The sequence below is a fragment of the Parasteatoda tepidariorum genome, chromosome 5 (genome assembly GCF_043381705.1).
Source record: "Parasteatoda tepidariorum isolate YZ-2023 chromosome 5, CAS_Ptep_4.0, whole genome shotgun sequence".
NCBI lineage: Eukaryota > Metazoa > Arthropoda > Arachnida > Araneae > Theridiidae > Parasteatoda > Parasteatoda tepidariorum.
Genome location: NC_092208.1, coordinates 49668251 through 49690827, shown reverse-complemented (window position 1 = coordinate 49690827; position 22577 = coordinate 49668251). Strand labels below are relative to the sequence as shown.

Below are 22577 nucleotides of genomic sequence, written 5' to 3'. Positions count from 1 at the left end.
AAAACTATTTAGAAAATATTCCAAAAGGTCCTTGTTGTTCTTTTCAAATATTAGTTCATTAAATTTCTTGAAAAATTAACTTCCAATTGATAATTGACTAGATTTGAATGAAGTAAATTCTTTTCAGTATTATATATCTCATATTCTTTTAAACCAAATTTAAAATGAAAAACTTTCTTAAGAAATTTAGAAAATTTAATTAAAAACTCAACTTTATTATTCATGAAACAAAGTAGAAAGTATACAAATTTAACTTCTTAAAAAAACCCTTAGGCATAATGCGAAAGTTAATATTTACCCTTTTGTTCTTATTTTTCTACTAAGTATCTCTTATAACTAAAGCCCGGAATTTCAGGCAATAAAAAATGCAAAAATAGGCAGGCAAAAAAGCATTTAAAAAGCTTGAAATAGGCATTTAAAAAAGGTACTTAAAATTGGAGCAAAATGGTAGTTGGTAATGCCTAAAAGCCCATATAGGTATCCAAGGTATAAAAAAAGTTGCTAGAAGTATCCGGTATACCTACATATTCATTTCACTCGACTGTCGTAGCAATAGTACAAAAGAAGTGGACATAATTGCACAAAAAAAAACCTCAACTGCGTAGATGCGAAATAAAAATTTAAAACTCGTACTTACAATAATATTGTATGCAGATTTATTCTGATGATTGGTTGTTGTTGCACATCACAACTAGATGCTTTTTCAAATTTTCGAAAGAGAAATTTTGTCTCCTGTCAGTCAATATAGTTTTAAACAAAGAGAAGGATCTTTCTACTTCGACAGAAGTTATGGGCGCGTACCTAAAACAACTTGCCATGGTAGGAGATATGGTAAGTTCAACTGTAGTATCACCAGAAAGTACTTTTGCAATGTCCTTGATGCATTCAAAGTCTGTATTTGCAGAGATGACGTTTTCACATTTCTTCCTTATTATGTCACCAGATGGTCCAGGCACAGACATTAGTTCTTCAATAGTATTGTCGAAAATCTTTAGTGACTCGGACAAAGACATATTTCTTTTTTCCATGTGTTCAATAGCTCCAGGGAGCTTCCCAAAATAAGTTGAAATAAAAGTCAGTTCATTTTTAATTTTAGAACTGCTAAGCAGATTTTTACTTTTTCTTATGGATATTGCCTCTTCATCCGAAAAGCTGGTAAGGACTCGAGTAACTTCCTCAAAATTTGTGCAGTAGTATGAGACTGCTGAAATCCATGTTCCCCATCTCGTAAGGATCGGTTTAGGAGGTAATTGAATGTCTGGTGCAATTTCTTTGAACACTTGAACTCTTGAAGGGGCTTTCACAAATACTTTTTTCACACTAGAAACAAGCGAGTCTACCTCAGGATAGAGACCTCTTACTTCCTCTGCTATCCTGTGCAATGCATGAGCAAGGCACGTTAGATGGATCATATTAGGAAATAAAACTTTTAAGGCATTTCCAGCTTTTTTCATGTAGGAGGCTGCATCTGTAAGAAATAATAGCACTCTTTCATGCTCAGTACCATTTGGCCAAAGTAAAGCCAGTGCATTAGTGAACAACTGTGCAATTGTAGTACTGTTAGTCTTTTGCAACTGTTCAGATGTCAACAAAAAGATTTTATGTTTTTCAAATGGGTCCATAACACCAACAATAACATTCGCAACATATCGTCCAGTTACATCTGTCGTTTCATCTATAGATAGCCATATGTTTTTCGTTCCGATTTCATTTTGAATAGTTTTAAGAACTTCGGTATAACAGTCATCTAAATAAGTTTTCCTTAAAGTTGATTCACAGGGCACACTTTGATTCGTATATTTTTGCAAAAAAGCTCGTATACTTTTATTTTCAAGTTTCCACAGCGGAATGCCGGCATCTACAAATGATCTGCATAAATCCATTGCAAATTCCGATTTGCGAGAAGATAATTGAAAACAGGTGGAAATCAGAGTCGATGTTTTCCCATCTTTTTTATCTTTTGCTGTTTTATGCTTAGATGTCTCCAAGTGCTGAGATATAAAATACTTCTTCTCAAAATTTACTGACTTCTCGCATGCCTTACAAAACAGAATGCTCCCATCAGTAGAAAACACATCCGACCCAAATTCTTTCACAAAACTGTCCAGTTTTTTGCTTGTGCAGGCTTTTACTTTAGGCATTTTAGAAATAACTAGTATACTAGAAAACTTTTTCGTGCTCCTGCTACAATGTGCTCAACCAGCTTGGTGAATTCGTTTTGTAGATAAGAGAGCATACGAGTTATTCGATGGTGTAGGCTATATGGGCCGTAAGTAAGAATAAATTCTATTGACTGTAAGTAAAAATAACTCCAATCTTTTCACTCCCTTTCTCTCTCTCCTTGCAAAGCGCATCGGGCGAAGGTGACGCCACGACGAAGGTGACGCCACGAAGAGACGGAGAGAAAATATTAATAAGACAAAAGGAATAAAGTCCTAATCTCTATAAATGCATTACAATACGTCGGATGACAGTCAACCATTTCTGTACTTCAAAATTTCTTCATTTTGCGTTTATGCTCGGTCAAAAGCACAAAAAGCTTTGCAGAAAAATTTTAAATTAGACAGAAATAGGCATTTATGAACAAAAGGAAAGAAAAAGGCATTTTCAGAAGAAAACGTTTAAAAAAGGCAGAAAAGGGCATTTATGGCATTTTGCCTGAACTTCCGGGCTCTACTTATAACTCACATTCAATCAGTTTTTATTAAAATTAATATAATAGAGATTATATAAGTAACTAAAGATATAAAAAGTAATAATTCAAACGATACCTTTTTTTTTCAAAGGAAATTTTTAAGTTTATAATTGTAGTTCTCAATTTTTTTACGGTTGCGGATCTTTAAATGGCTGAACTTGTTTTGGTTGAACGCAAAGTTAGTAAACAGAATTAGTACGCCATGACTATATTAAAAAAAATAATTTGATTAGATTTAATGTGAAGAGTGAAATTTATTCAATCATACTTTTATCAATAATAATTTTAAAATTATAAAAATTATCTCAAACAGTTGAATTCTCAGAGCTAGAATGACATCTAGACTAGTTCTAGATTTGTTTTTGGCGTATACATAAGCTGAAAATGAATAAAGTAGGCTGAATTAAGAAAAGAACTGCAATAAATGTTGAAAATGGTTGTCAGAGAAGCATAATTCTTTATTCTAGGATTTGATCATTTAATATTGATCTAAATTTCAATAAGAAATAAAAATGCAGTATTTAATAAATGCATATTCTTTCCATAATTTATTTAATATATTGTTATTGGAAGAAATATTTTTAATAAAGTTTTGCTACTTCATTTTTTATTTATATTTTACTATTTTACTTAAATTATTCGATAAAAAATAACCAAAATGTCCAATAAATGAGGGGTTAATGTTTAAGTACACATATTTTTTTCATCAATGCCCACTCGATTGACACTCGTCATTCAGGTTTCAGCAGGGCGGATTTTTTGGCCACTTTTCCAGAGGAACCATATTAAGGGGGCCGACGTCCCACAGTAAGGGCAGTTAGTACAAAGAATGAAAGAACATTCATGTCTTGTCTCGGATTTGAACCCAGGACCTTTCTGATGAGAGGTCAGATTCCTGACCACTAGACATTCCGGTCGACTTGCATATAAAGATAATGACAGGTTTCTAGTTTAAAAAATTCGAACACTCGGAATACCTGCGAATCTACCATGGAGCCTCAAGGCTCCAAGGAACACAATTTGGAAACCGCTGATGTAGAATACAAATGTATATAAGATGAATTTATGTATAAACCATATTTACCTAAGCTTTGATAGAAATACAAAAACAATTTATGCTACATCAACAAACATGTCGTTTTAAGTTAGGCGGGAATGCTTATATTACAATTAAAGTAAACATATAATAAAAGTTATACTCCAGATATTAAATATTAAATTGTCATTGATTTATATAATGCCATCTATTAATAAAAATGTTGTGAAATTATCAAAATTATTATTGTAGGAGCAAAAATGGAAACTTTCAAACATCATTTCAATGAAACATTTAACTTTCAATCAAATCATTTCCAATGTAACATAACAGAAACAGTTTCAAGTATGTAAATGCACTGTTAGAATTTTCTTTCTAAAATTATAATAAAATAACCGGCAGCAGTCTACCCATCCTTTTAACCGTAAAGTTAACGTTAAAGAACATTTTTTACCTTTACGGTTTCGAAACAGTTTCCAACTAGAATGGTCAAAGAACCATTAATGCAAAACTATATGGTTTCTTATTTACTTATAACTAACATGGTTTAAAAAACGTAAAAAAATGAATTTAACTAGGTATGGGAGATAGTTTAGCAATTTTATGATGCTGCTATCCATGCGTGAATGTGAGTATCGGGTTCTAACTACCCAAGGTCACAAACTGGGACATGCGAAACTTATCATGTGATGAGGAAATATTGGGGTGTCAACGCTGGGATTCGAACCTCTGTTCTCTCAGTCATGAGACTGACAGATTGGTCCTCTTGGCTACAATATGTACCCAGCTGCATGGAACTAAGTGTCTTCTATAAGTGGGCTTAGTTTGAGCGATAAAATTCTTGTTGGATAACCGTATTAAGTGAAATCAGTTAACAGTTTTCTCACAAGCAGTTTGAATACCATCTTATTTATGGTTATGAAACGTTGGCTCTATTACGATGATTTATACAATGCAATTTATTAACAAAAACAGATGTCATGAAATTATCACAACTATTATTGTTGCAACTAAAATGAAAACTTTCAAATGCCATATCAATGAAACATTTAACTTTTAATCAAATTCATTTCCAATGTTGCATAACAGAAACAGTTTATGCGTATTAATGGGTCAAACATAATTTATTTTGTAATAGAAATTAGAGTCTTTATTTTGTGTGCTAAATAAAACCAGACGGAATTTAAATACCATACAGAATTTACTTTAATTACTTTAGTCAACCGATATTTGTTATTTCGAGTCTGTTATTTTAGCTAGAATTTAAATCTCTTTTTCTTTGTGGTTTACAGGTTGTGATATTCCGTGTAGTGAAAGGTCCTTTCGAAGAAGAGTTCTACCAATGCGTCACATACGGTTTTTACACAGCAGCTTGGCAAGAGCAGTTGTACACTTCTATCAGTCTTCTGTTCATGTTCATCATTCCATTAATCTTACTCATTGCAACATATTCTACGACATTTCTAACTATTGCCAGTAAGTGCTAGAAGTATTCAGTAATTTACCTTCTATCAGTCTTCTGTTTATGTTCATCATTCTATTAATCTTACTCATTGCAACATACTCTACGACATTTCTAACTATTGCCAGTAAGTTCTAGAAGTATTCAGTAATTTGCCAATAATCTAATCTGTACAAATTTCAATACTGGAAGTATTCAGCAATTTCTAATCTTTAGAACTTTGCGTGCAAGTTGAATTATACTATCATTCAAACGTCCTGAAGCCTTAAATACGGTGCCTAAAAGAAATTGCGAAATAATCCTTTTGGAATTTGATTTCATGATACTAAAATTCAACTTGAACAAAAATATAATTATCATTTTATAAAGGTTGCACTAAAGATCAAGAGATATTATAGTTCAAAACACCTATATTATGTTTCAACAATGAACCAATTTTACTGAGTGTGCAATCTTAAATTTAAATTTTAGATCACAAAGTTATAGTTGTTGTTTCTATTGACACTTTGGCAGCACTGAAAGAGTTATAGGACAGTTGCTCTTCAGCCTATAATATCATTACGTTTCATTTAATAAAAAATTATAATAATTTTTAACACAAATAAAACTATATTGTTTTACACAGGTGAAGTTAGCAGAAAAAGAACTAATACCTTTAAATTTTTTTTATTTATTTAAGGTAAGAAAAGAGTGTTCGGTGATTCTCCCAATCTCTTTGAGGATGCTCGTTACAAAATACTTCGTAGAGCTAAGGTTAAGTCTTTATGGATCACAGTGGTCATTGTCACAACCTTCATGGTATGCTGGACACCATATTACATAAGCATGATCATAACAGTGTTTCTTGAGCCCGACGAACAACTGGGAGAAGATCTCAATGATGCCATCTTCTTCTTTGGAAGCTCTACGGCTGTGCTTAACCCTATAATCTACGGCGCTTTCCACCTGAAGCGAAAGAGCAGAAGACCATCAAGTACTAGCAGTTCAAGATATGAACTGACTTTAGTGTTCTCTACACTCAGAAGAATGAGAGATTCGTTGGCGAGGTCATCGAGTTCTCGCCAAAGCAGTCGAAAAAAACAGTCACAAACTGATAACGCTACTTAAAGTCTTTAATTCAAAACATGTCGAAAAAGGAATTTGAAGGTAGGATAATAATAGGCCTCATAAATCCAGTATGTTAAGTGTAATAAACTATGCATTATCAATAAAATAAGATTTTTCAGAACGAAGCTTTGCGTTGAGCAACTTATTCACTCAAAATTTTAACTATTCATCTCGATATAAATCCATTTTTTAGTGTGGTATAAAGTATTACTTGTTAGGGACTCAGGTAAGGCTCATTTAAATATTACTTAAGCATGTTTTTGAATATTTTGCACTTCTATCACCTTTATCTCTGCAAAAATAGGCAATCACAAACCACTCTCATTGCTTGCATAATTAAGTCGCAGCACCCCTTGTTTTTTGCGTTAACTTTGACGTTTACTGTAGTAATCTAATTTTAGGATTAATTTTTAATGAACAATGTAACTTGGAATTTTAAAGAAAATTTAAAATTTTGATTGGAATATTCTTTAGTAATCTTTTATGTTTTCTATCATCTATTAAAACTCTTAGTCTCCGAAACTCCTGAAGGAAATTTTTTCTCTCCTTTAACTTATCTCTTGTTTCAAAATTGAAACTTTAGCAAGTGTAAATTTTTCTCTAAATCTCTTTGTTGCATTTTTTTTTCATTAAAAAAAGAATTGAAAGGGAGTTTTTAATACCTCACGAAAGCATTGATACCACTCCCCCACCATCCTTGTCAGCAAAAAGAAGGAAGCCATAAACATATTCCTTCTGTCAGGAGCTTGCGTAAAACTTGAGCAGTTGCTTATTTATTTAATTTTGAGCAAAAAAATAGATACCCGTTTTCCAAAGCATGCTTTTTATACTGAGTCTCTCCCAAAAAAAAACCTTGATAGCTCTTTGCTATCGTTTAATAAACAGCGTTAACATATAAAGCGTGCAAAAGAAATATGCGGAATATACAGCCATTTATTCAGATTATTAAAGTACTTCTTTCCGTATTGGAGGTCTCAAATTAGTATTGACAAAGGAAAACACAATCGACTTATAATAAATCACTATTGAAGAAAGGAGATTGCAAAAAATTTAAAAAACCAGCTTTATTGCCAGATGAAACTTAGGGGTAGTACTAATAATTGCTTTTCAACTTCTCTCTGTTTCCTCGCTAAATCAAACAGATTTTGATGTTTTCAATCCTATCTTCTTGAGCCGTGGTAGCTCAGTGGATAGAGTGCTCACCTCACAATGAGTTTTTTTTTATAAACCGGTTTTGATTACCAGTGATGACTAATTCCGCACTCTGCTCGCACCGACCATAGTGTTGACGTAAAATATACCCAGTGGGAGAGAGATCATGTATCGCAGTTCCTTTGTCGCTGGGATAACCGTGAGAGGTTTTCAAGTGTTTCCTCTCCATGTAATGCATTAAAAAGTTGGTTACATTAAAAATTCTTCCACGAATGCAATGTTTCTCCCAATATATTGATCCAGGAGTTCCCTTGTCTTCCGAATTGGATTCAAAATTTCAATGCTACGGAATTGAGCATTGGTAGTCGTAAACTCATAATTGGATCGGCTGTTCGAAGACGGTAGATTGTGATTCACCAAATTTCAGTGGCGAATTCCTTTTTCTTCACTTAATATATTTATCATTCACCTCCTCCAATATTTATTTAACTAAAATTTTTTAAGGATTTCTAAAAATACGAATTTACGGTGGTGACTGCGTATATATTTGAAAGTTTTGGTAAATTAGTTAAACTTTTGAACCACTTCTAACTGGCAGAAGGTTTTCAGCTGAAATAATCGAAATTTGTGATTCTGCTGAATGTCATGAACTATTTATGAGGAAAAAAAAAGAAAACAAAAACAGAATGAAATAAAAATTTAACTGTTTCACATAGATTTTTCTTATACATTTATTTTATCAAATCATATGTACTACTACCTAGCTTTTGTAAAACTTTTTCTAATGAAACATAACTCAATATGCAAACTCTCAAGTTATTTTTATAAAACATAATATGCATAAATATATAAACTATGTAAACTATTCAATCTCAAATGTTGTTAGGAAATTGACTTAAATTTTACGACACTTTATGAATCTTCATAATCAAAATATATTACCTGAGTGAAAACGATGATCAATAAATCATTTTATAAACCGTGCGAAAAGAAATCTATCAAAAGTTAATTTTGTACATAAATTTTGAATGATCGTTAAATTCTGTATTAAATGGCTCATTTATTTTAACACCATTAATAATTAGCATGGAAGATTCGAATTTTATTATAATAAAGCACAGTTTATACAGTCTACGCTCTTTAGTACGACACACATTAGTAAGACCCTTCCATTATAACGACCGCGACATAAAGTTCCATAGACGCAATTTTTATTTAAACGCCTATTAGAACGTCCGTTCTGAACCACCTATTTCAATACAGCGACCGAAATTTTGTTTCAGTTATTTTTTTAATCTGTGCAGAAATCACTCCAGAAACAGGTGTTACACATTTTTGCCTTTTTAAAAAACTAGCATTTTTTCATTAACAATGAGTTAATCGATGAAAAAATTCTCGAGAAAACTATTCAAAGCACTTTTTCTTTTGATGTTACCGCTCAATAAACGTGAAACGTCTTGAATTCACTATAAATGAAGAAAGAATGACAGAGGACGACCTATTATTAATCCAGAAGGTCCAGGGCGTAATCTGTTGTCAAAGGAATAGTGAAATATGGATTACTTACCATTACATAGGATTCGAAGAGTATGTATGATCAGTTTGAAATTGGACTTTTCTGAATAATCATAACCTTTTATTTTTTTTATAAGCGTCGTTGAACAGCCGACCTAATTTTGGGTTCAGACTACTAATGTTCAACTCCGTAGCCTTGTAATATTTTGAACCCAATCCAGAAGACAAGGGAACTCCTGGATCAAGTATTGTGAGAAATTTACTTTCGGGGAAGATTTTTTGATGGAACTAGCATTCGCGTAACAATGAGAAGAAAACCACGAAAACATCTCACGGCTAGCTTGACGGCAAGGAGACTCTAACCCATGATCGGTCTACTACAGAGGATATTTTACGTCACCACAGTGATCGGTGCGAGCCGGATGCGGAATTCGTACCAACCAGCCATAGCTGCTGTTTGGATCCCGGTTCACCACATTGGAAGGCGAACTTTCTTTTTCCTGAGCCAACAGGACTCAGTAATATTCCTTCAAAATTTCTGATTTTAGTTTTGTGCAGCTCTCAGGGAGCATGTTATTTAGTAAAAATGGCTGCTCCTAACCAAAAAGTGTAACGCTATATGCTTAGGAGCCTATATAACTTCCATGAAATTATTTCAATTAAACATCGGTGCCTTTTTTCTGCTTTAAAGGTAATATCTTTTAAACACGGCTCACTTCAAAACAATAATTTTTAATTATTTGCTGTAATTTAGATCTAAGAGAAACAGTTATAAATCATTAAAATTTCTTCATCATTAAAATAAATTATTGATAAATTTGAGGAAAAAAATGTCATGCTTTTCTTGAATTTATGATAGTCAAAATTACATGATAGTCAAAATTACCACACCATCCACATTTAAACAATTTTCTAAATGAATTGGTACTTTAGTGCTTAGCTTGAACTATTAATTTTACGTTATTCATATTGATAGAAACGCATTTCAAAATCGTAACAATACACTGTATAATAAACACGTTCCTTGAAACTTAGCTAAAAAGCTTCCGCCTAAAAAACATCCGAAACTCCCCTCTTTAAATTTCTAATTATTTTAAAAGAATTATTTTTGTTGCGGAATCTCTACGAAGAATTTCTATTATTAAAATATTAAATTGAAAAGGTAAAGTAACGACTTTTCAAAGATCTGTATAGAAATCTATTTTAGTTTCAGGAGGACGCTGGTCAGATTATTGAAACTCTCCTTGACCACTTTTTGAAACTCGAATTTAAATTAATTAATCTGTGAACTAGTAAACATAATTTATGCTATTGGTGGTATACATGCGGGACTTTTAAAAAAGTAAATTTTTCTTCCACGACTAACATTAGGCATTCTCAAAAATTTAACTAAATAATTTAGTTTTAAAAATATTTAAAATTTCTCCCGAACTAACTAGTTTAAATTCTTAACGAATCTAAACATCAAGGGTTTTATTTTATTTTATGACCGCCGTTGAACAGTCGACCCAATTTTTGGGTTTAAGACTACTAATGTTCAACGCCATAGCCTTGTAATTTTGAACCAATCCAGAAGACAAGGGAACTCCTGGATCGGTGCCCCCAGAGGTATTGATTAGTTATGGGAACATGGAGGACTTTGAGACTCGACAGATTTAGCGTGCATCAGTCACCATTNGATTCCTTAATCTTAGATTTTCATCACGTAGTTAAAAAGTTTTTCAGGGGACAAAATTAACTGCAAAAACTTTTTTTTAGAATAGAGAGATTATTACAGATATGAATTCTCAACAAATAAATGATTTTATGAAAAATCGTGAATCGGAAATTTAATTACGATTGCTTGATTGAAAGCATTATTAGCTTCAAAAATAGGCGAATTGACATTTTTCAAAATTTATTGTCAAAATTTTTTCAAAAGTTCAAAAACAGGCGCCCATTTTCAAGACTTGCTAAACATGAACGAGAAGAAACAAAAGTGATTTGGAATTATAAAACGTATAGTTGTGAACGAAAAATGAAAAAGGTAGCTGGAAAAACTGTAATATACATGTGGAAAAAAAAGAGGGAAAAAAAAGAAGAAGAACCGCAGCGGCCAAGATGGGAAACTCAGGGTAAAATGCATTAACAAGCGCTATGGAGAAGTTGTGAAGAACTTCAGTTCTTCACTATTTTAGTGAAGACAGACGAATGTGATTTAAAATTGCAATTTGCGGAGCTAAGTCTGAAACCAGAAAAAGTATAAAGCGACATATTTCAGCGTGAATTCGTTAATTATAATCAAAACTGGTACTTAATCGTTCGAAAAATACAAATAAAAAAAAATGCAGAATAAATAAATTATAGAACTTGCGAATTATAGTACCGATTTTTCAGTCTAAAAGTTAAGATTTTTAAAGATGAATGACTGTTAAAGGGGAACTAACTATGTATTTCGAAAAGATATATTTATTAAGCACTTATGCAAACATAAAAAAAAGAATAAATTACTTTAATATATAAATTAATAGTTAGATGCTTAAAAAATTTTAAGTCAATTCATCAATCAAGAATTTATTTTTATACTTAATTTCTATTTATTTCATATTTAATCTATATTCACTTATGCTATAACTGTACACTAAATTTTCATTTGCATCATTTATATCCATCGTTTAAATAGCAGTTTTTTAAAAAATAATTTTACAGGTTTATTCTGTAGCTTAATGTTTTAAAACTCCCAGCTCCGTTGCTAAAACTTTTTATTTTATACAACAGATAGCAGCACTATGCCTCTGACACTGTTACTTTAAAAACCAACAGTGATTCTTATAGAACTGTTATTACTTTTTTATCAGAAAAGTTACGCCAAGATTTTAATTTTTTTATTTATTTATTTTATTTAATTATTTATTTTCTATTAATTTAACTCAAAAAAGAACATAATTAAAAATGAAAAAAAAAAAAGATAACTAACTTATAAAATTTCAATAAATAAACACCACGAGGAATGAAACAAAGTTCTTTTCTTCCCATTCATTTTTATTTCAAAGATAATCAATGGTCATAAAACTACGAATTATAACTGAAAAATTGAAAAAAATCAGTAATTTAATTCTAAGCTACGAATTAATTTCCATAACAATAAAATTTGAACTATATTTAATGAATGAAACATCAAACTATATATTTCATATAAATTTTAGTTTTAATTCTTAATTTAGTTTTCAAAATGCATTAAATTGCTTAATGCAATAAAAAAGTACATTTTTGGACGTTATCTTTCCCTGAGTAACAAATGTGTTGACGATGAACATATGAAATTTACACGTTTACTGTCAAATAAATAACATACACTATGTTTCACAAAATGGAGCGCAATTTTTAATCATAAGTTAATTTCTGAGGACATTCGTTTGCCTTTTTAAAGCTGTTACTGCTTAGTAAACGACACAATAAACATTAATTTATCATGTTACTTAGAGTTTTGGAATAACATTTCATTTGTAGGGCAATATTTCAGATTGCTGTCATATGACGTAGGGTTGAAAGGAGAAGAAAAAAAAATTTCTTAGCTTTCCCTTTATTTAAAATGAAATTTATGTCCATGCCTTTATTTTTTCGTACTACTACTGCTACAAAGTGCTTATCTCCTAAAAAGAATTTTAATGGAAAGTTAAGCATTTTGAAGCGAGTAAAAAAATATTCATTCGCAAATTTGGGAGTATGTCAATTAAGAATAAGAACCGCAGCAAAATGTATCGTGATACGCGACAAAAAAATCACTAATTCACAGCAACTTCCGCAGCGGACAGCCAAAATAAGTAAATAAATAATAATAAAAAAAAATAAAAAAAATTTTTAAAAACTTATGAGAAGGGAACCAACTCGAAGTGTAAAACTCGTAACCACCCCCGGAAAAACTTGCACAAGTTTTTTTTTCTTGCTAAATATGCTAATTTAAAATCCATTAGGCATATTGCAGTTGGTGCGATATCCCCAGTTTATCTTATTTAGTTAGTTCTTTCCGTTACAGAATGTTTATTTTAGTTATATTGAGAGATAGATCTAGCTGCAGTTGCTCAGGGGATAAGGCGTTTGCCACCCAATGAGGGGACCCATTTCCGAACCCCAGCGGTCACTGGTTGAAACGAATTCTGCTCCCAGCTCGCATCGACCCCATTGATGACGTAAAATATCCTCGGTAGTTAACGGATCTGGGTAGGAATCCCCTTGCCATCGTCAGTCTAATCGCGGGTGGTTTTCGTGGTTTTCTTTCCGGGGGTTTTCCACCGTGGTTTTAGCTTGTGGTTTGAATTGCAAATGCCGGTTAGTTCCAGCAAAAAGTTCTCCATGAAGGCTAGTTCCTCCCAATGTTTGATCCAGGAGTGCCCTTATCTTTTGGGTTGGGTTCAAAATTACAAGACTACTAGAGTTGAGCATTGATAGTCGTAAACTCATAATTGGGTCAGCCGTTCAACGACGATTATAAAATAATATGTTTGAAGCTATTAATATTCTTGAGTAAAAAAATTCTGAAGATGCTGTACCACAGAAGAAACACGTCATGGCGAATTCTGTTGTACCTACAATAGTAATTAAAAATTTTAAAATAGTTGGGAAAAGTTAGTTAAAGTAAGGCTAGTGTAAGCCATAAAAATTCCAAAGAGGAAGAAAAAATTTTCATCATATTGATATACAAACAAATTATACCAGAATTGAGCAGAAAGAAAATCTTGTCATAATTTGTTTGTATTTCGATATTTAAAAAAGAAATCAGCATTTAAAACTTCAAAGTTTACATTTGGTTTATCTGAAATCAATTTTCTGTATTTTAAATTCTAAATTACCAATTGAGGTACAACAGAATTGGTCATGAAAAGTTTCTGCAGCATTATAGCGCCCTCTTAAGACCTAGTTATTGTAATAACGTTTATTCTGATTTTGTGCCTCAACCCTTGTTCAAAGTTTAAGCATTTCATTTAGAATGAAATTATTCTTAATTCTATTCTATCACGATTGGCATTCGCTTTCAAATTTTACCAATTTGAATGAAAAACACGTAACAATTTAAACTACTAAATTACTTCCTATAGATTCTAAATGGCTTTAAGACAAAATTACTTTAACAGTTAATGCTAGTTAAGTAACACTTTGTGCGGAAACCGCCTAACGTTTTTTATTGTAAGTAAGTAATTTGCGTCATAGGAACACGCGATTATCGATGATTTGCATGCCAATTTTTGTGTTTAATGAACCTTGAAATTTACGATCACTCTTCTTCAAAGGGTATTTGATGCCCATATACTTCAGTAAAATGTAGCCTCATCTTTTTTAAGTAACACGAATGCAATTTCCCGTACTTCCGATCAATTCTAGCTAATTTTAAGAAAATTATTTCGCTTCAGAAAATTGACTGCATGAAACTATTTCCTATTAAGAGAGATCAGTAAAACGTTTTGAAAAGGAAATCGATTTCGAAGTTTTTATGTAAAGCATGGAATTCCAACTGCTATAGCACGCGTGCTGGGGTTATAGCAGTAGCGGGTGATGACATATTTTAAAAAAAAATCCATAAAAACTGAGTGTTGAATTAAATTGAAACAATGCTAGTGTCATATTCATGAATAATAAAAATCAAGATATTTTTAAGATAAACTACCTTAGACATCAAATATTGCTAGCATGAAATAATTCAAAAAAAGACGGCATCCTGAGTTTTCCACTTTACTGGAACATGTAACGGAACAAAAATTTGGTATGCCGTAACTTTTTTAGCATTAATTACCGTAAAGTCGCTCAATCACTTTAATTAAATAAATAATATTGCAAAATTTTCGGTATAATATTTTACGGTAAAAAAGGATTTTGCGCTATACATCAAATTTTGCTAGCATGAAACAATTCTAATATCGAAATACTTGTAATAATACTTGGAAAAAAAATGCAAATTCAAAATCTGCATTATGCAAAATTTCGGATCAAATTACTGTAAATTCGGATCACCCTGAGTGATCTATTTTTACCGGAACGTGCTATGGAAAAATAATCTAATATACTACAATTTTTACAGTAATAATTACTATAAAATCACACTCAATTACTCAATTAAACAAGTATTGTTATAAACATTACTGTATAATATTTTGAGACAAAAATAGATTTTACGACTGATGCACTCAAAGAGCCTTATACTGTAGCTTGAATTAAAAATTTTCACAGTGTACATTAAGTACTGATTGCTTCATATCTATTTAAGTTTAAAAGGTTGAGGTAAATAATTTTTGTTTGATGAATACCCTAATTGTTTGAGATTTTAAAAATGTTTTTAACAAACTAAACATTATTTTGTACTCGTGTTTCATTTATTACAATATTTCTTTTAAATATCCACTTTTTAAACTAATATGAAAGAAAAAAATTGAAAAAGACATCCCATAATCAGTACATAAAAAACATATTTTTTCTCTTATCACCTTTTTTTTAGTATGTTAAAAAGTTGGATTAGGCACATATAATTCTTTCATTTCAGATTGCCGAACTTTACCTAAAAAGTTAGCTTGCGTGAGAATAACCAATTTCGTAAAAGCTTGGAATCTTGCGAGTTCTGAATTATATATTTATAACAATGTGTTCTAATTAATAGCTTATATATAGATTAATGTGTTTGTAATACAGGGTGTTCCAAAATTATCTTTACAACTTCAAAAATTCATAACTTCGAACATAAACAAGATATTTTTATTCTGTCTTTTGCATGTATTACTGCAACTAATAAAGTTTTTTTTAAATAGGCTGAAAAGTTATAAGTGAGGATGTGGACACCACAACAGAAAGCTCAATGCGTGAAATCAGATACACAGGTTCAACGGAACTTCAGGACAAATTTCCAAAGAGACCCACTATCCAGACCCTCCTTCCGTGCATGGCACACAAGCTTCATGAGCACCGGATCAGTTTTGCATAAAAGTGGAGTCGGACGACCCAGCACAAGTCCAGAAAATGTGGAGCGAATACGGCCATGAGACGCATTGAGCTTTCTGTTGTGGTGTCCACATCCTCACTTAAAACTTTTCAGCCTATTGAGAAAAAAACTTTATTAGTTGCAGTAATACATGCAAAAGACAGAATATAAATATCTTGTTTATGTTCGAAGTTATGAATTTTTGACGTTGTAAAGATAATTTTGGAACACCCTGTATATTAATAGCTCAGCCAACCAATATCTTAATCATACAGCAGGGTATAAATTATATATTTGCAAATTTGTGTGCTTATTAATATCTATTATAAGAGACCAATTTTCACTGAGAAAAAAAAATGGTCTAAGTTACCAGAATTTCGTAAAATGTACCGTGTTTCCGACTCAATGGGAATGCTAAAAGGCTTGGTAATTTTTACCATTGCTCTTTGGTAATGATTGGGTAAAAGTAACAATAAATATAGTTTTACAATAAATGATAAAATTTGGTAGATTTGGTATAATTTGGTAATTTTATCATGATAACTTAGAGTATGGCATAAAAATCATTTAATCAGTTAATTTTATTTTTCAGCTTTGATTTTTTTTATTGAATGTGTGGTAATAAAAACAATAATTATGAAAACCAGAATTTCCGGTTAAAAGTTACCAAATGCATAGTTTAAATACAGTGTATTTTGGTTTTTATTGCTACCAAGATTAGAATTTTTTACCAGAAAAGTCATTACCATACAGTAGGATTAATTTTACCAGAACTTTTCTCCCGTGTTGTATTTGATGATAGATTCTTGAAACAATTTTTTTTTTATTTATTTCCTATGGCAGATTATAGACAGTAACAGCATACATAAACATCTAAAAATAAGAACAGAAACAAAAGATGCTGCAACAGAGTCTATTAAGCACAACATGTCTCTCGCTTCCCAATAGCGTTCAGTGAAAAAATTCCTGCAAAGTGCAGAGCAGCAGAGAAGGTGCGTGGAGTACATGTCCTCACCAGAACTGCAAAGAGTGCATACCGGGGAAGGAACGATACCAAATCTAGACATGTTTTCGCAGACAGTCATGACCGGTGGCCAAGCGGAATTCAGCCACCGCTCTTCGTCTTGGGCCATTTCACAAATTTAGGATGGTAGNGAACATGTAACGGAACAAAAATTTGGTATGCCGTAACTTTTATAGTATTAATTACCGTAAAGTCGCTCAATCACTTTAATTAAATAAATAATATTGCAACATTTATGGTATAATATTTTACGGTAAAAAAGGATTTTGCGCTATACATCAAATAAATTTTGTTAGCATGAAATAATTCGAATATCGAAATACTTGTAATAATACTTGGAAAAAAAAATGCAAATTCAAAATCTGCATTATACAAAATTTCGGATCAAATTACTGTAAATACGGATCACCCTGACTGATCTATTTTTACCGGAACATGCTATGGAAAAATAATCTAATATACTACAACTTTTACAGTAATAATTACTATAAAATCACACTCAATTACTCAATTAAACAAATATTGTTATAAACATTACTGTATAATATTTTGAGACAAAAATAGATTTTACGACTGGTGCACTCAAAGAGCCTTATACTGTAGCTTGAATTGAAATTTTTTACAGTGTACATTAAGTACTGATTGCTTCATATTTATTTAAGTTTAAAAGGTTGAGGTAAATAATTTTAGTTTGATGAATACTCTAATTGTTTGAGATTTCAAAGATGTTTTTAACAAATTAAACATTATTTTGTACTCATGTTTCATTTATTACAATATTTCTTTTAAATATCCATTTCTTAAACTAATATGAGAGAAAAAAATTGAAAAAGACATAAAGATCCCATAATCAGTACATAAGAAACATATTTTTTCTCTTATCATTTTTTTTTTAGTATGTTGGAAAATTGGACTTATAATTCTTTCATTTCAGATTGCCGAACTTTTACCTAAAAAGTTAGCTTACGTGAGAATAACCAATTTCGTAAAAGCTTGGTTTCTTGTGAGTTCTGAATTATATATTTATAACAATGTGTTCTAATTAATAGCTTATATATAGTTTAATGTGATTGTAATATATTAATAGCTCAGCCAACCAATATCTTAATCATACAGCAGGGTATAAATTATATATTTGCAAATTTCTGTGCTTATTAATATCTATTATAAGAGACTAATTTTCACTGAGAAAAAAAATGGTCTAAGTTACCAGAATTTCGTAAAATGTACCGTGTTTCCGGCTCAATGGGAACGCTAAAAGGCTTGGTAATTTTTACCATTGCTCTTTGGTAATGATTGGGTAAAAATAACAATAAATATAGTTTTATAATAAATGATAAAATTTGGTAGATTTGGTATAATTTGGTAATTTTATCATGATAATTTAGAGTATGGCATAAAAATCATTTAATCAGTTAATTTTATTTTTCAGCTTTGATTATTTTTATTGAATGTGTGGTAATAAAAACAATAATTATGAAAACCAGAATTTCCGGTTAACCGTTACCGTATGAACGGAAAAGTTACCAAATGCATAGTTTAAATACCATGTGTTTTGGTTTTTATTGCTACCAAGATTAGAATTTTTACCAGAAAAGTCATTACCATACAGTAGGATTAATTTTACCAGAACTTTTCTCCCGTGTTGTATTTAATGGTAGATTCTTGAAACAATTTTTTTTTATTTATTTCCAATGGCAGATTATACACAGTAACAACATTCATAAACATCTAAAAATAAGAACAGAAACAAAAGATGCTGCAACAGAGTCTATTAATCACAACATGTCTCTCGCTTCCCAATAGCGTTCAGTGATAAAATTCCTGCAAAGTGCAGAGCAGCGGAGAAGGTGCGTGGAGTCCATGTCCTCACCAGAACTGCAAAGAGTGCATACCGGGGAAGGAACGATACCAAATCTAGACATGTTTTCGCAGACAGTCATGACCGGTGGCCAAGCGGAATTCAGCCACCGCTCTTCGTCTTGGGCCATTTCACAAATTTAGGATTGTAGCCCTCCTAGACTTAGTAGACGTACGGTCGATAAGTTCTTCATGAGCACAGGTCATAAGGTGAAATAAAATTACTGAACTAAAATAGTTAAACTATTGTTTTTCTTCATTTTAACATGTTCAGTTCTTAATCCTTTAAAAATAAAATTTAAACCCTATCATTTTGCTTGACTACCATTGCAACTTCAGATGCAATTTTTTATATTAGATAGATTCTTAAAATTTTTGAATAGAGGGAAAAGCTTGTTAATTGTTTCCCGTAAATGAGATTATTTTTCTAATAGTGGTAAAATTAGCTCCAAATATAATCCTCCAAATTTGTATTCATTATTTTAATTGCTTATGTTTATTGGATGTAGTTATGCATAAAACTTATTATAAATATTACTCATTTATAACCCAAAAATTGAAAAATTGTTCATAAGTTATATACCGTATTAAATATGTTTATTATAAGATGTAGCGAATAAAGGTAATATAATAAGAGTGATTTATAATAAAGGAACACCGCTTTACGCTCTAAGTATTTCACTTCATATATCAATTAATATTAAGAATGTAATAATAATTTAGAATAATTCCACGAAAGGTTGATAAATAAATATTACAGAAAAGTACCGGTAAATAAGCAATAAAAAAGAATTTTCTGGTAAAAATTTCCTTTACAACTTTTCTTAATTTTATTTTAAAGACAGTCAAATAAAATCTTCATCTTCTACTTTTAAGGAGCCACGTTTTGAGATTTTCAGACTATGAGAAATTATGTTAGATCCTTATTTTTATATTATATAAACTTGGGTTTAAATTTATTTATAATACTTTTTAATAAATTCGCAGAATTCTTTACCCGTTAACGTGTATAAAATAGGCTTTCGAATTAACTATTAATTCAACTTTCTGCTTGGAGAAAACATTTCTGGTAAAATTACCTTACAGAATGGTAATGAAATTTCTGATAAGAAAAATCATACTTATGTTTAATAAGTATAATTATGTTATGTTAAACAATTCATCTGATAATTTTTCTATTCATATGGCAACGGTTGACTGTGAATTCCTTTATTTACACTTAACAAAAATTCTGACTACTAACTTGAATTTCTAACTACGAATGCAACCCACAGAGAAAATTCGGTTCAATGTTTAACAATAATGACATAAAAATTTGCATTAATAAAGTTATAATTTTAACCATGTTTCTATTTAACTTGAAATATACACAAAGAAAAAGTTCTGGTAGAATTACCGCAAAATGGAAATGATATTTCTGGTAAAAGAGAAACTATTCTCCTGGCAAATAAAACAAAATGCATACTATATTTAAACCATTCACCTAGTAATTTTTTTGTTTTTATGGTAACAGTTGACCGGAAATTTCTTTACTTACGTTCAACGAAAATTAGATACTCGATTGCACTTTCTAAAAAAAAGTAAAGCTGAAGTCTTATAATAATATCTTTTGAAAGAACAAACAAAGATAAAATATTCAAGCATGCGGATCTATATTTTTGATACAAATGTTTTAAAGTAGTTTCTAAAATTTTTATTGAAAAGTTATATTCCACGAAGTATTTTTTAAGCAAACTTGAGTCTTTAAATAAGAATGCAACACACCGAGAAAAATCGGTTCATAATATCGTATAAATTTGCATCAATAAATTTACAATTTTAACTATATTTCTATTCAAGTTGAAATATACACAAGGAAAAAGATCTGGTAAAACTACTGTAACTTATAGTAATGATATTTCTGGTAACTATACTTTTGGCAAATAAATCCAAAATATACGATATTGAAACCATTCATCTGGTAAATTTTCCGTTCGTATGGTAATAGTTGACTGGAAATTCTGATTTTCAAAATTGTAGCTCGTAATACTACACATTTAGTAAAATAAATACAAAAGAATGTAAATTTAACTGAATAAATAGTTTGCATGATAACGTTTAAAATATCAAAATAAAAATAGCAAATTTTATCACACCAAATTTAATCACAGACTATCAAACCATATTTTCGGTAAAAATTACCGCGCTTTTTAGTGTTCCCATAAAGCCAGGAACACGATAAATTTTGTCATATTCAGGTAGTTTTGACCATACTTTTTCCCGTTATGCACACGAAAAGAACTCATTCTGCCTCTTAAATAAATCAATAATAATGTTACATTAACTGAATTGATAACAAATACCGCGCTCTTTGATGTTCCCATAAGAGCCACGAGCACGATAAATTTTAGCACATTTTGACCCTACTTTTTTTCCTGCTATGCATACGAAAAGAACTCATTCTGCCTCTTAAATAAATCAATAACAATGTTACATTAACTGAATTGATAAAAAATACAGAGCTCTTTGGTGTTCCCATAAGAGCCACTAGCACGATAAATTTTAGCACATTTTGACCTTATTTTTTTCCCCGCTATGTATACGAAAAGAACTCATTCTGCCTCTTAAATAAATCAATAACAATGTTACATTAACTGAATTGATAAAAAATACCGCGCTCTTTGTGTTCCCATAAGAGCCACGAGCACGATAAATGTTATCACATTCTGGTAGTTTCAACCTTACTTTTTTTCCCATTATTTAGCAAATTAAAGCAAATTTAGCTTGTTCTACTCAATTATTTGTGTAATAACAATGTCATATTAATTGAATTAGTAATAATAACATATTAAATAAGATACTGAAAACACACAGTTTCGGATAGAGTAAACTGTAGAATTTTACTTTATTCTTTTTAGTCTCTGGCTTTAAGGAAAGAAGTTGTATATTATGCAGTTTAACTTTGTTTCCATAGATTTAATTTTTTGTTGCTTTTAATAGTAATCACTACAATTATATTAAAATACACTTCTACAAACACTTTAATTATTTCACGTTTTTCTTAAAGACATAATATAATAAAATAACATTGTTTAGCTATTTGATTGAGAATTCCTTTATTAACCTTGAAATGAAAATGATACACCTGTAAACAATTAAACAGTTTTTCGTATAATTTCAAGTAACAGGTGATAATTCTTTCTACTACAAAAGAAAGTATTAAAAACACATTAACTCCGTTCTATTTCATTAAGAAAAAAATTAGCAATAAATGAGGTAGGATAAATCACGTTACTAGGGTCGAAGATCAACTACCAGCATAGTGCAACCCCTTGATTAATACTCACTGACCCGTAAAGAACATTCACTACATAGATAAAAACATGTGTTAACTCATCAAGTAATCATAAAAAAAACATCAACTATTCACAAAAAGTGGCTAAAAGTTTTTTTTCATGCCACATTTGGCGACTAAACGGAGACTATTCATTGTCCAAAATCCAATCTTGTCTTTCACTTTTGTGACGAGTAGTCTTTCATTACTGCAAAAAACAGATTAACAGTTGGAAATTTTTCTGTCTCATTGTGCTGTCAAGCTTATAAAGATGAAATTAATGGACGGCGTAAATTAAGTGAATCAAACCTATGACCTTTAGAACAGTTAAATGAGAAAGAAAGCATTATGTGCATCAATAAAAGGGTGTAGTTTTATGCTTTTTATTGTGAGTTAAGTTATGTAACAAAAAATTTTATATTATTTAAATTTACGTAATAGAACTCATCAGTCGCGATTTTTTAATAATA

The 22577-nt window shown here is 30.8% G+C and overlaps 1 protein-coding gene across 2 annotated transcripts in view; it reads left to right on the top strand.

The window, feature by feature from the left end:
* The window catches only part of LOC107456503 (gonadotropin-releasing hormone receptor), a 72775-nt gene that overhangs the window by 46905 nt on the left and 3293 nt on the right, over positions 1 to 22577 (top strand). The window contains exons 2-3 of one of the 2 annotated variants that reach the window (XM_043049648.2): positions 5024 to 5207; positions 5873 to 6339. In XM_043049648.2, the coding sequence (XP_042905582.1) occupies positions 5024 to 5207; positions 5873 to 6300 (612 nt within the window). In that variant the 3' untranslated portion in view covers positions 6301 to 6339. Of the gene's footprint in view, positions 1 to 5023; positions 5208 to 5872; positions 6426 to 22577 lie in introns of those variants that run through there. The other variant, XM_043049639.2, reaches the window with a different exon arrangement.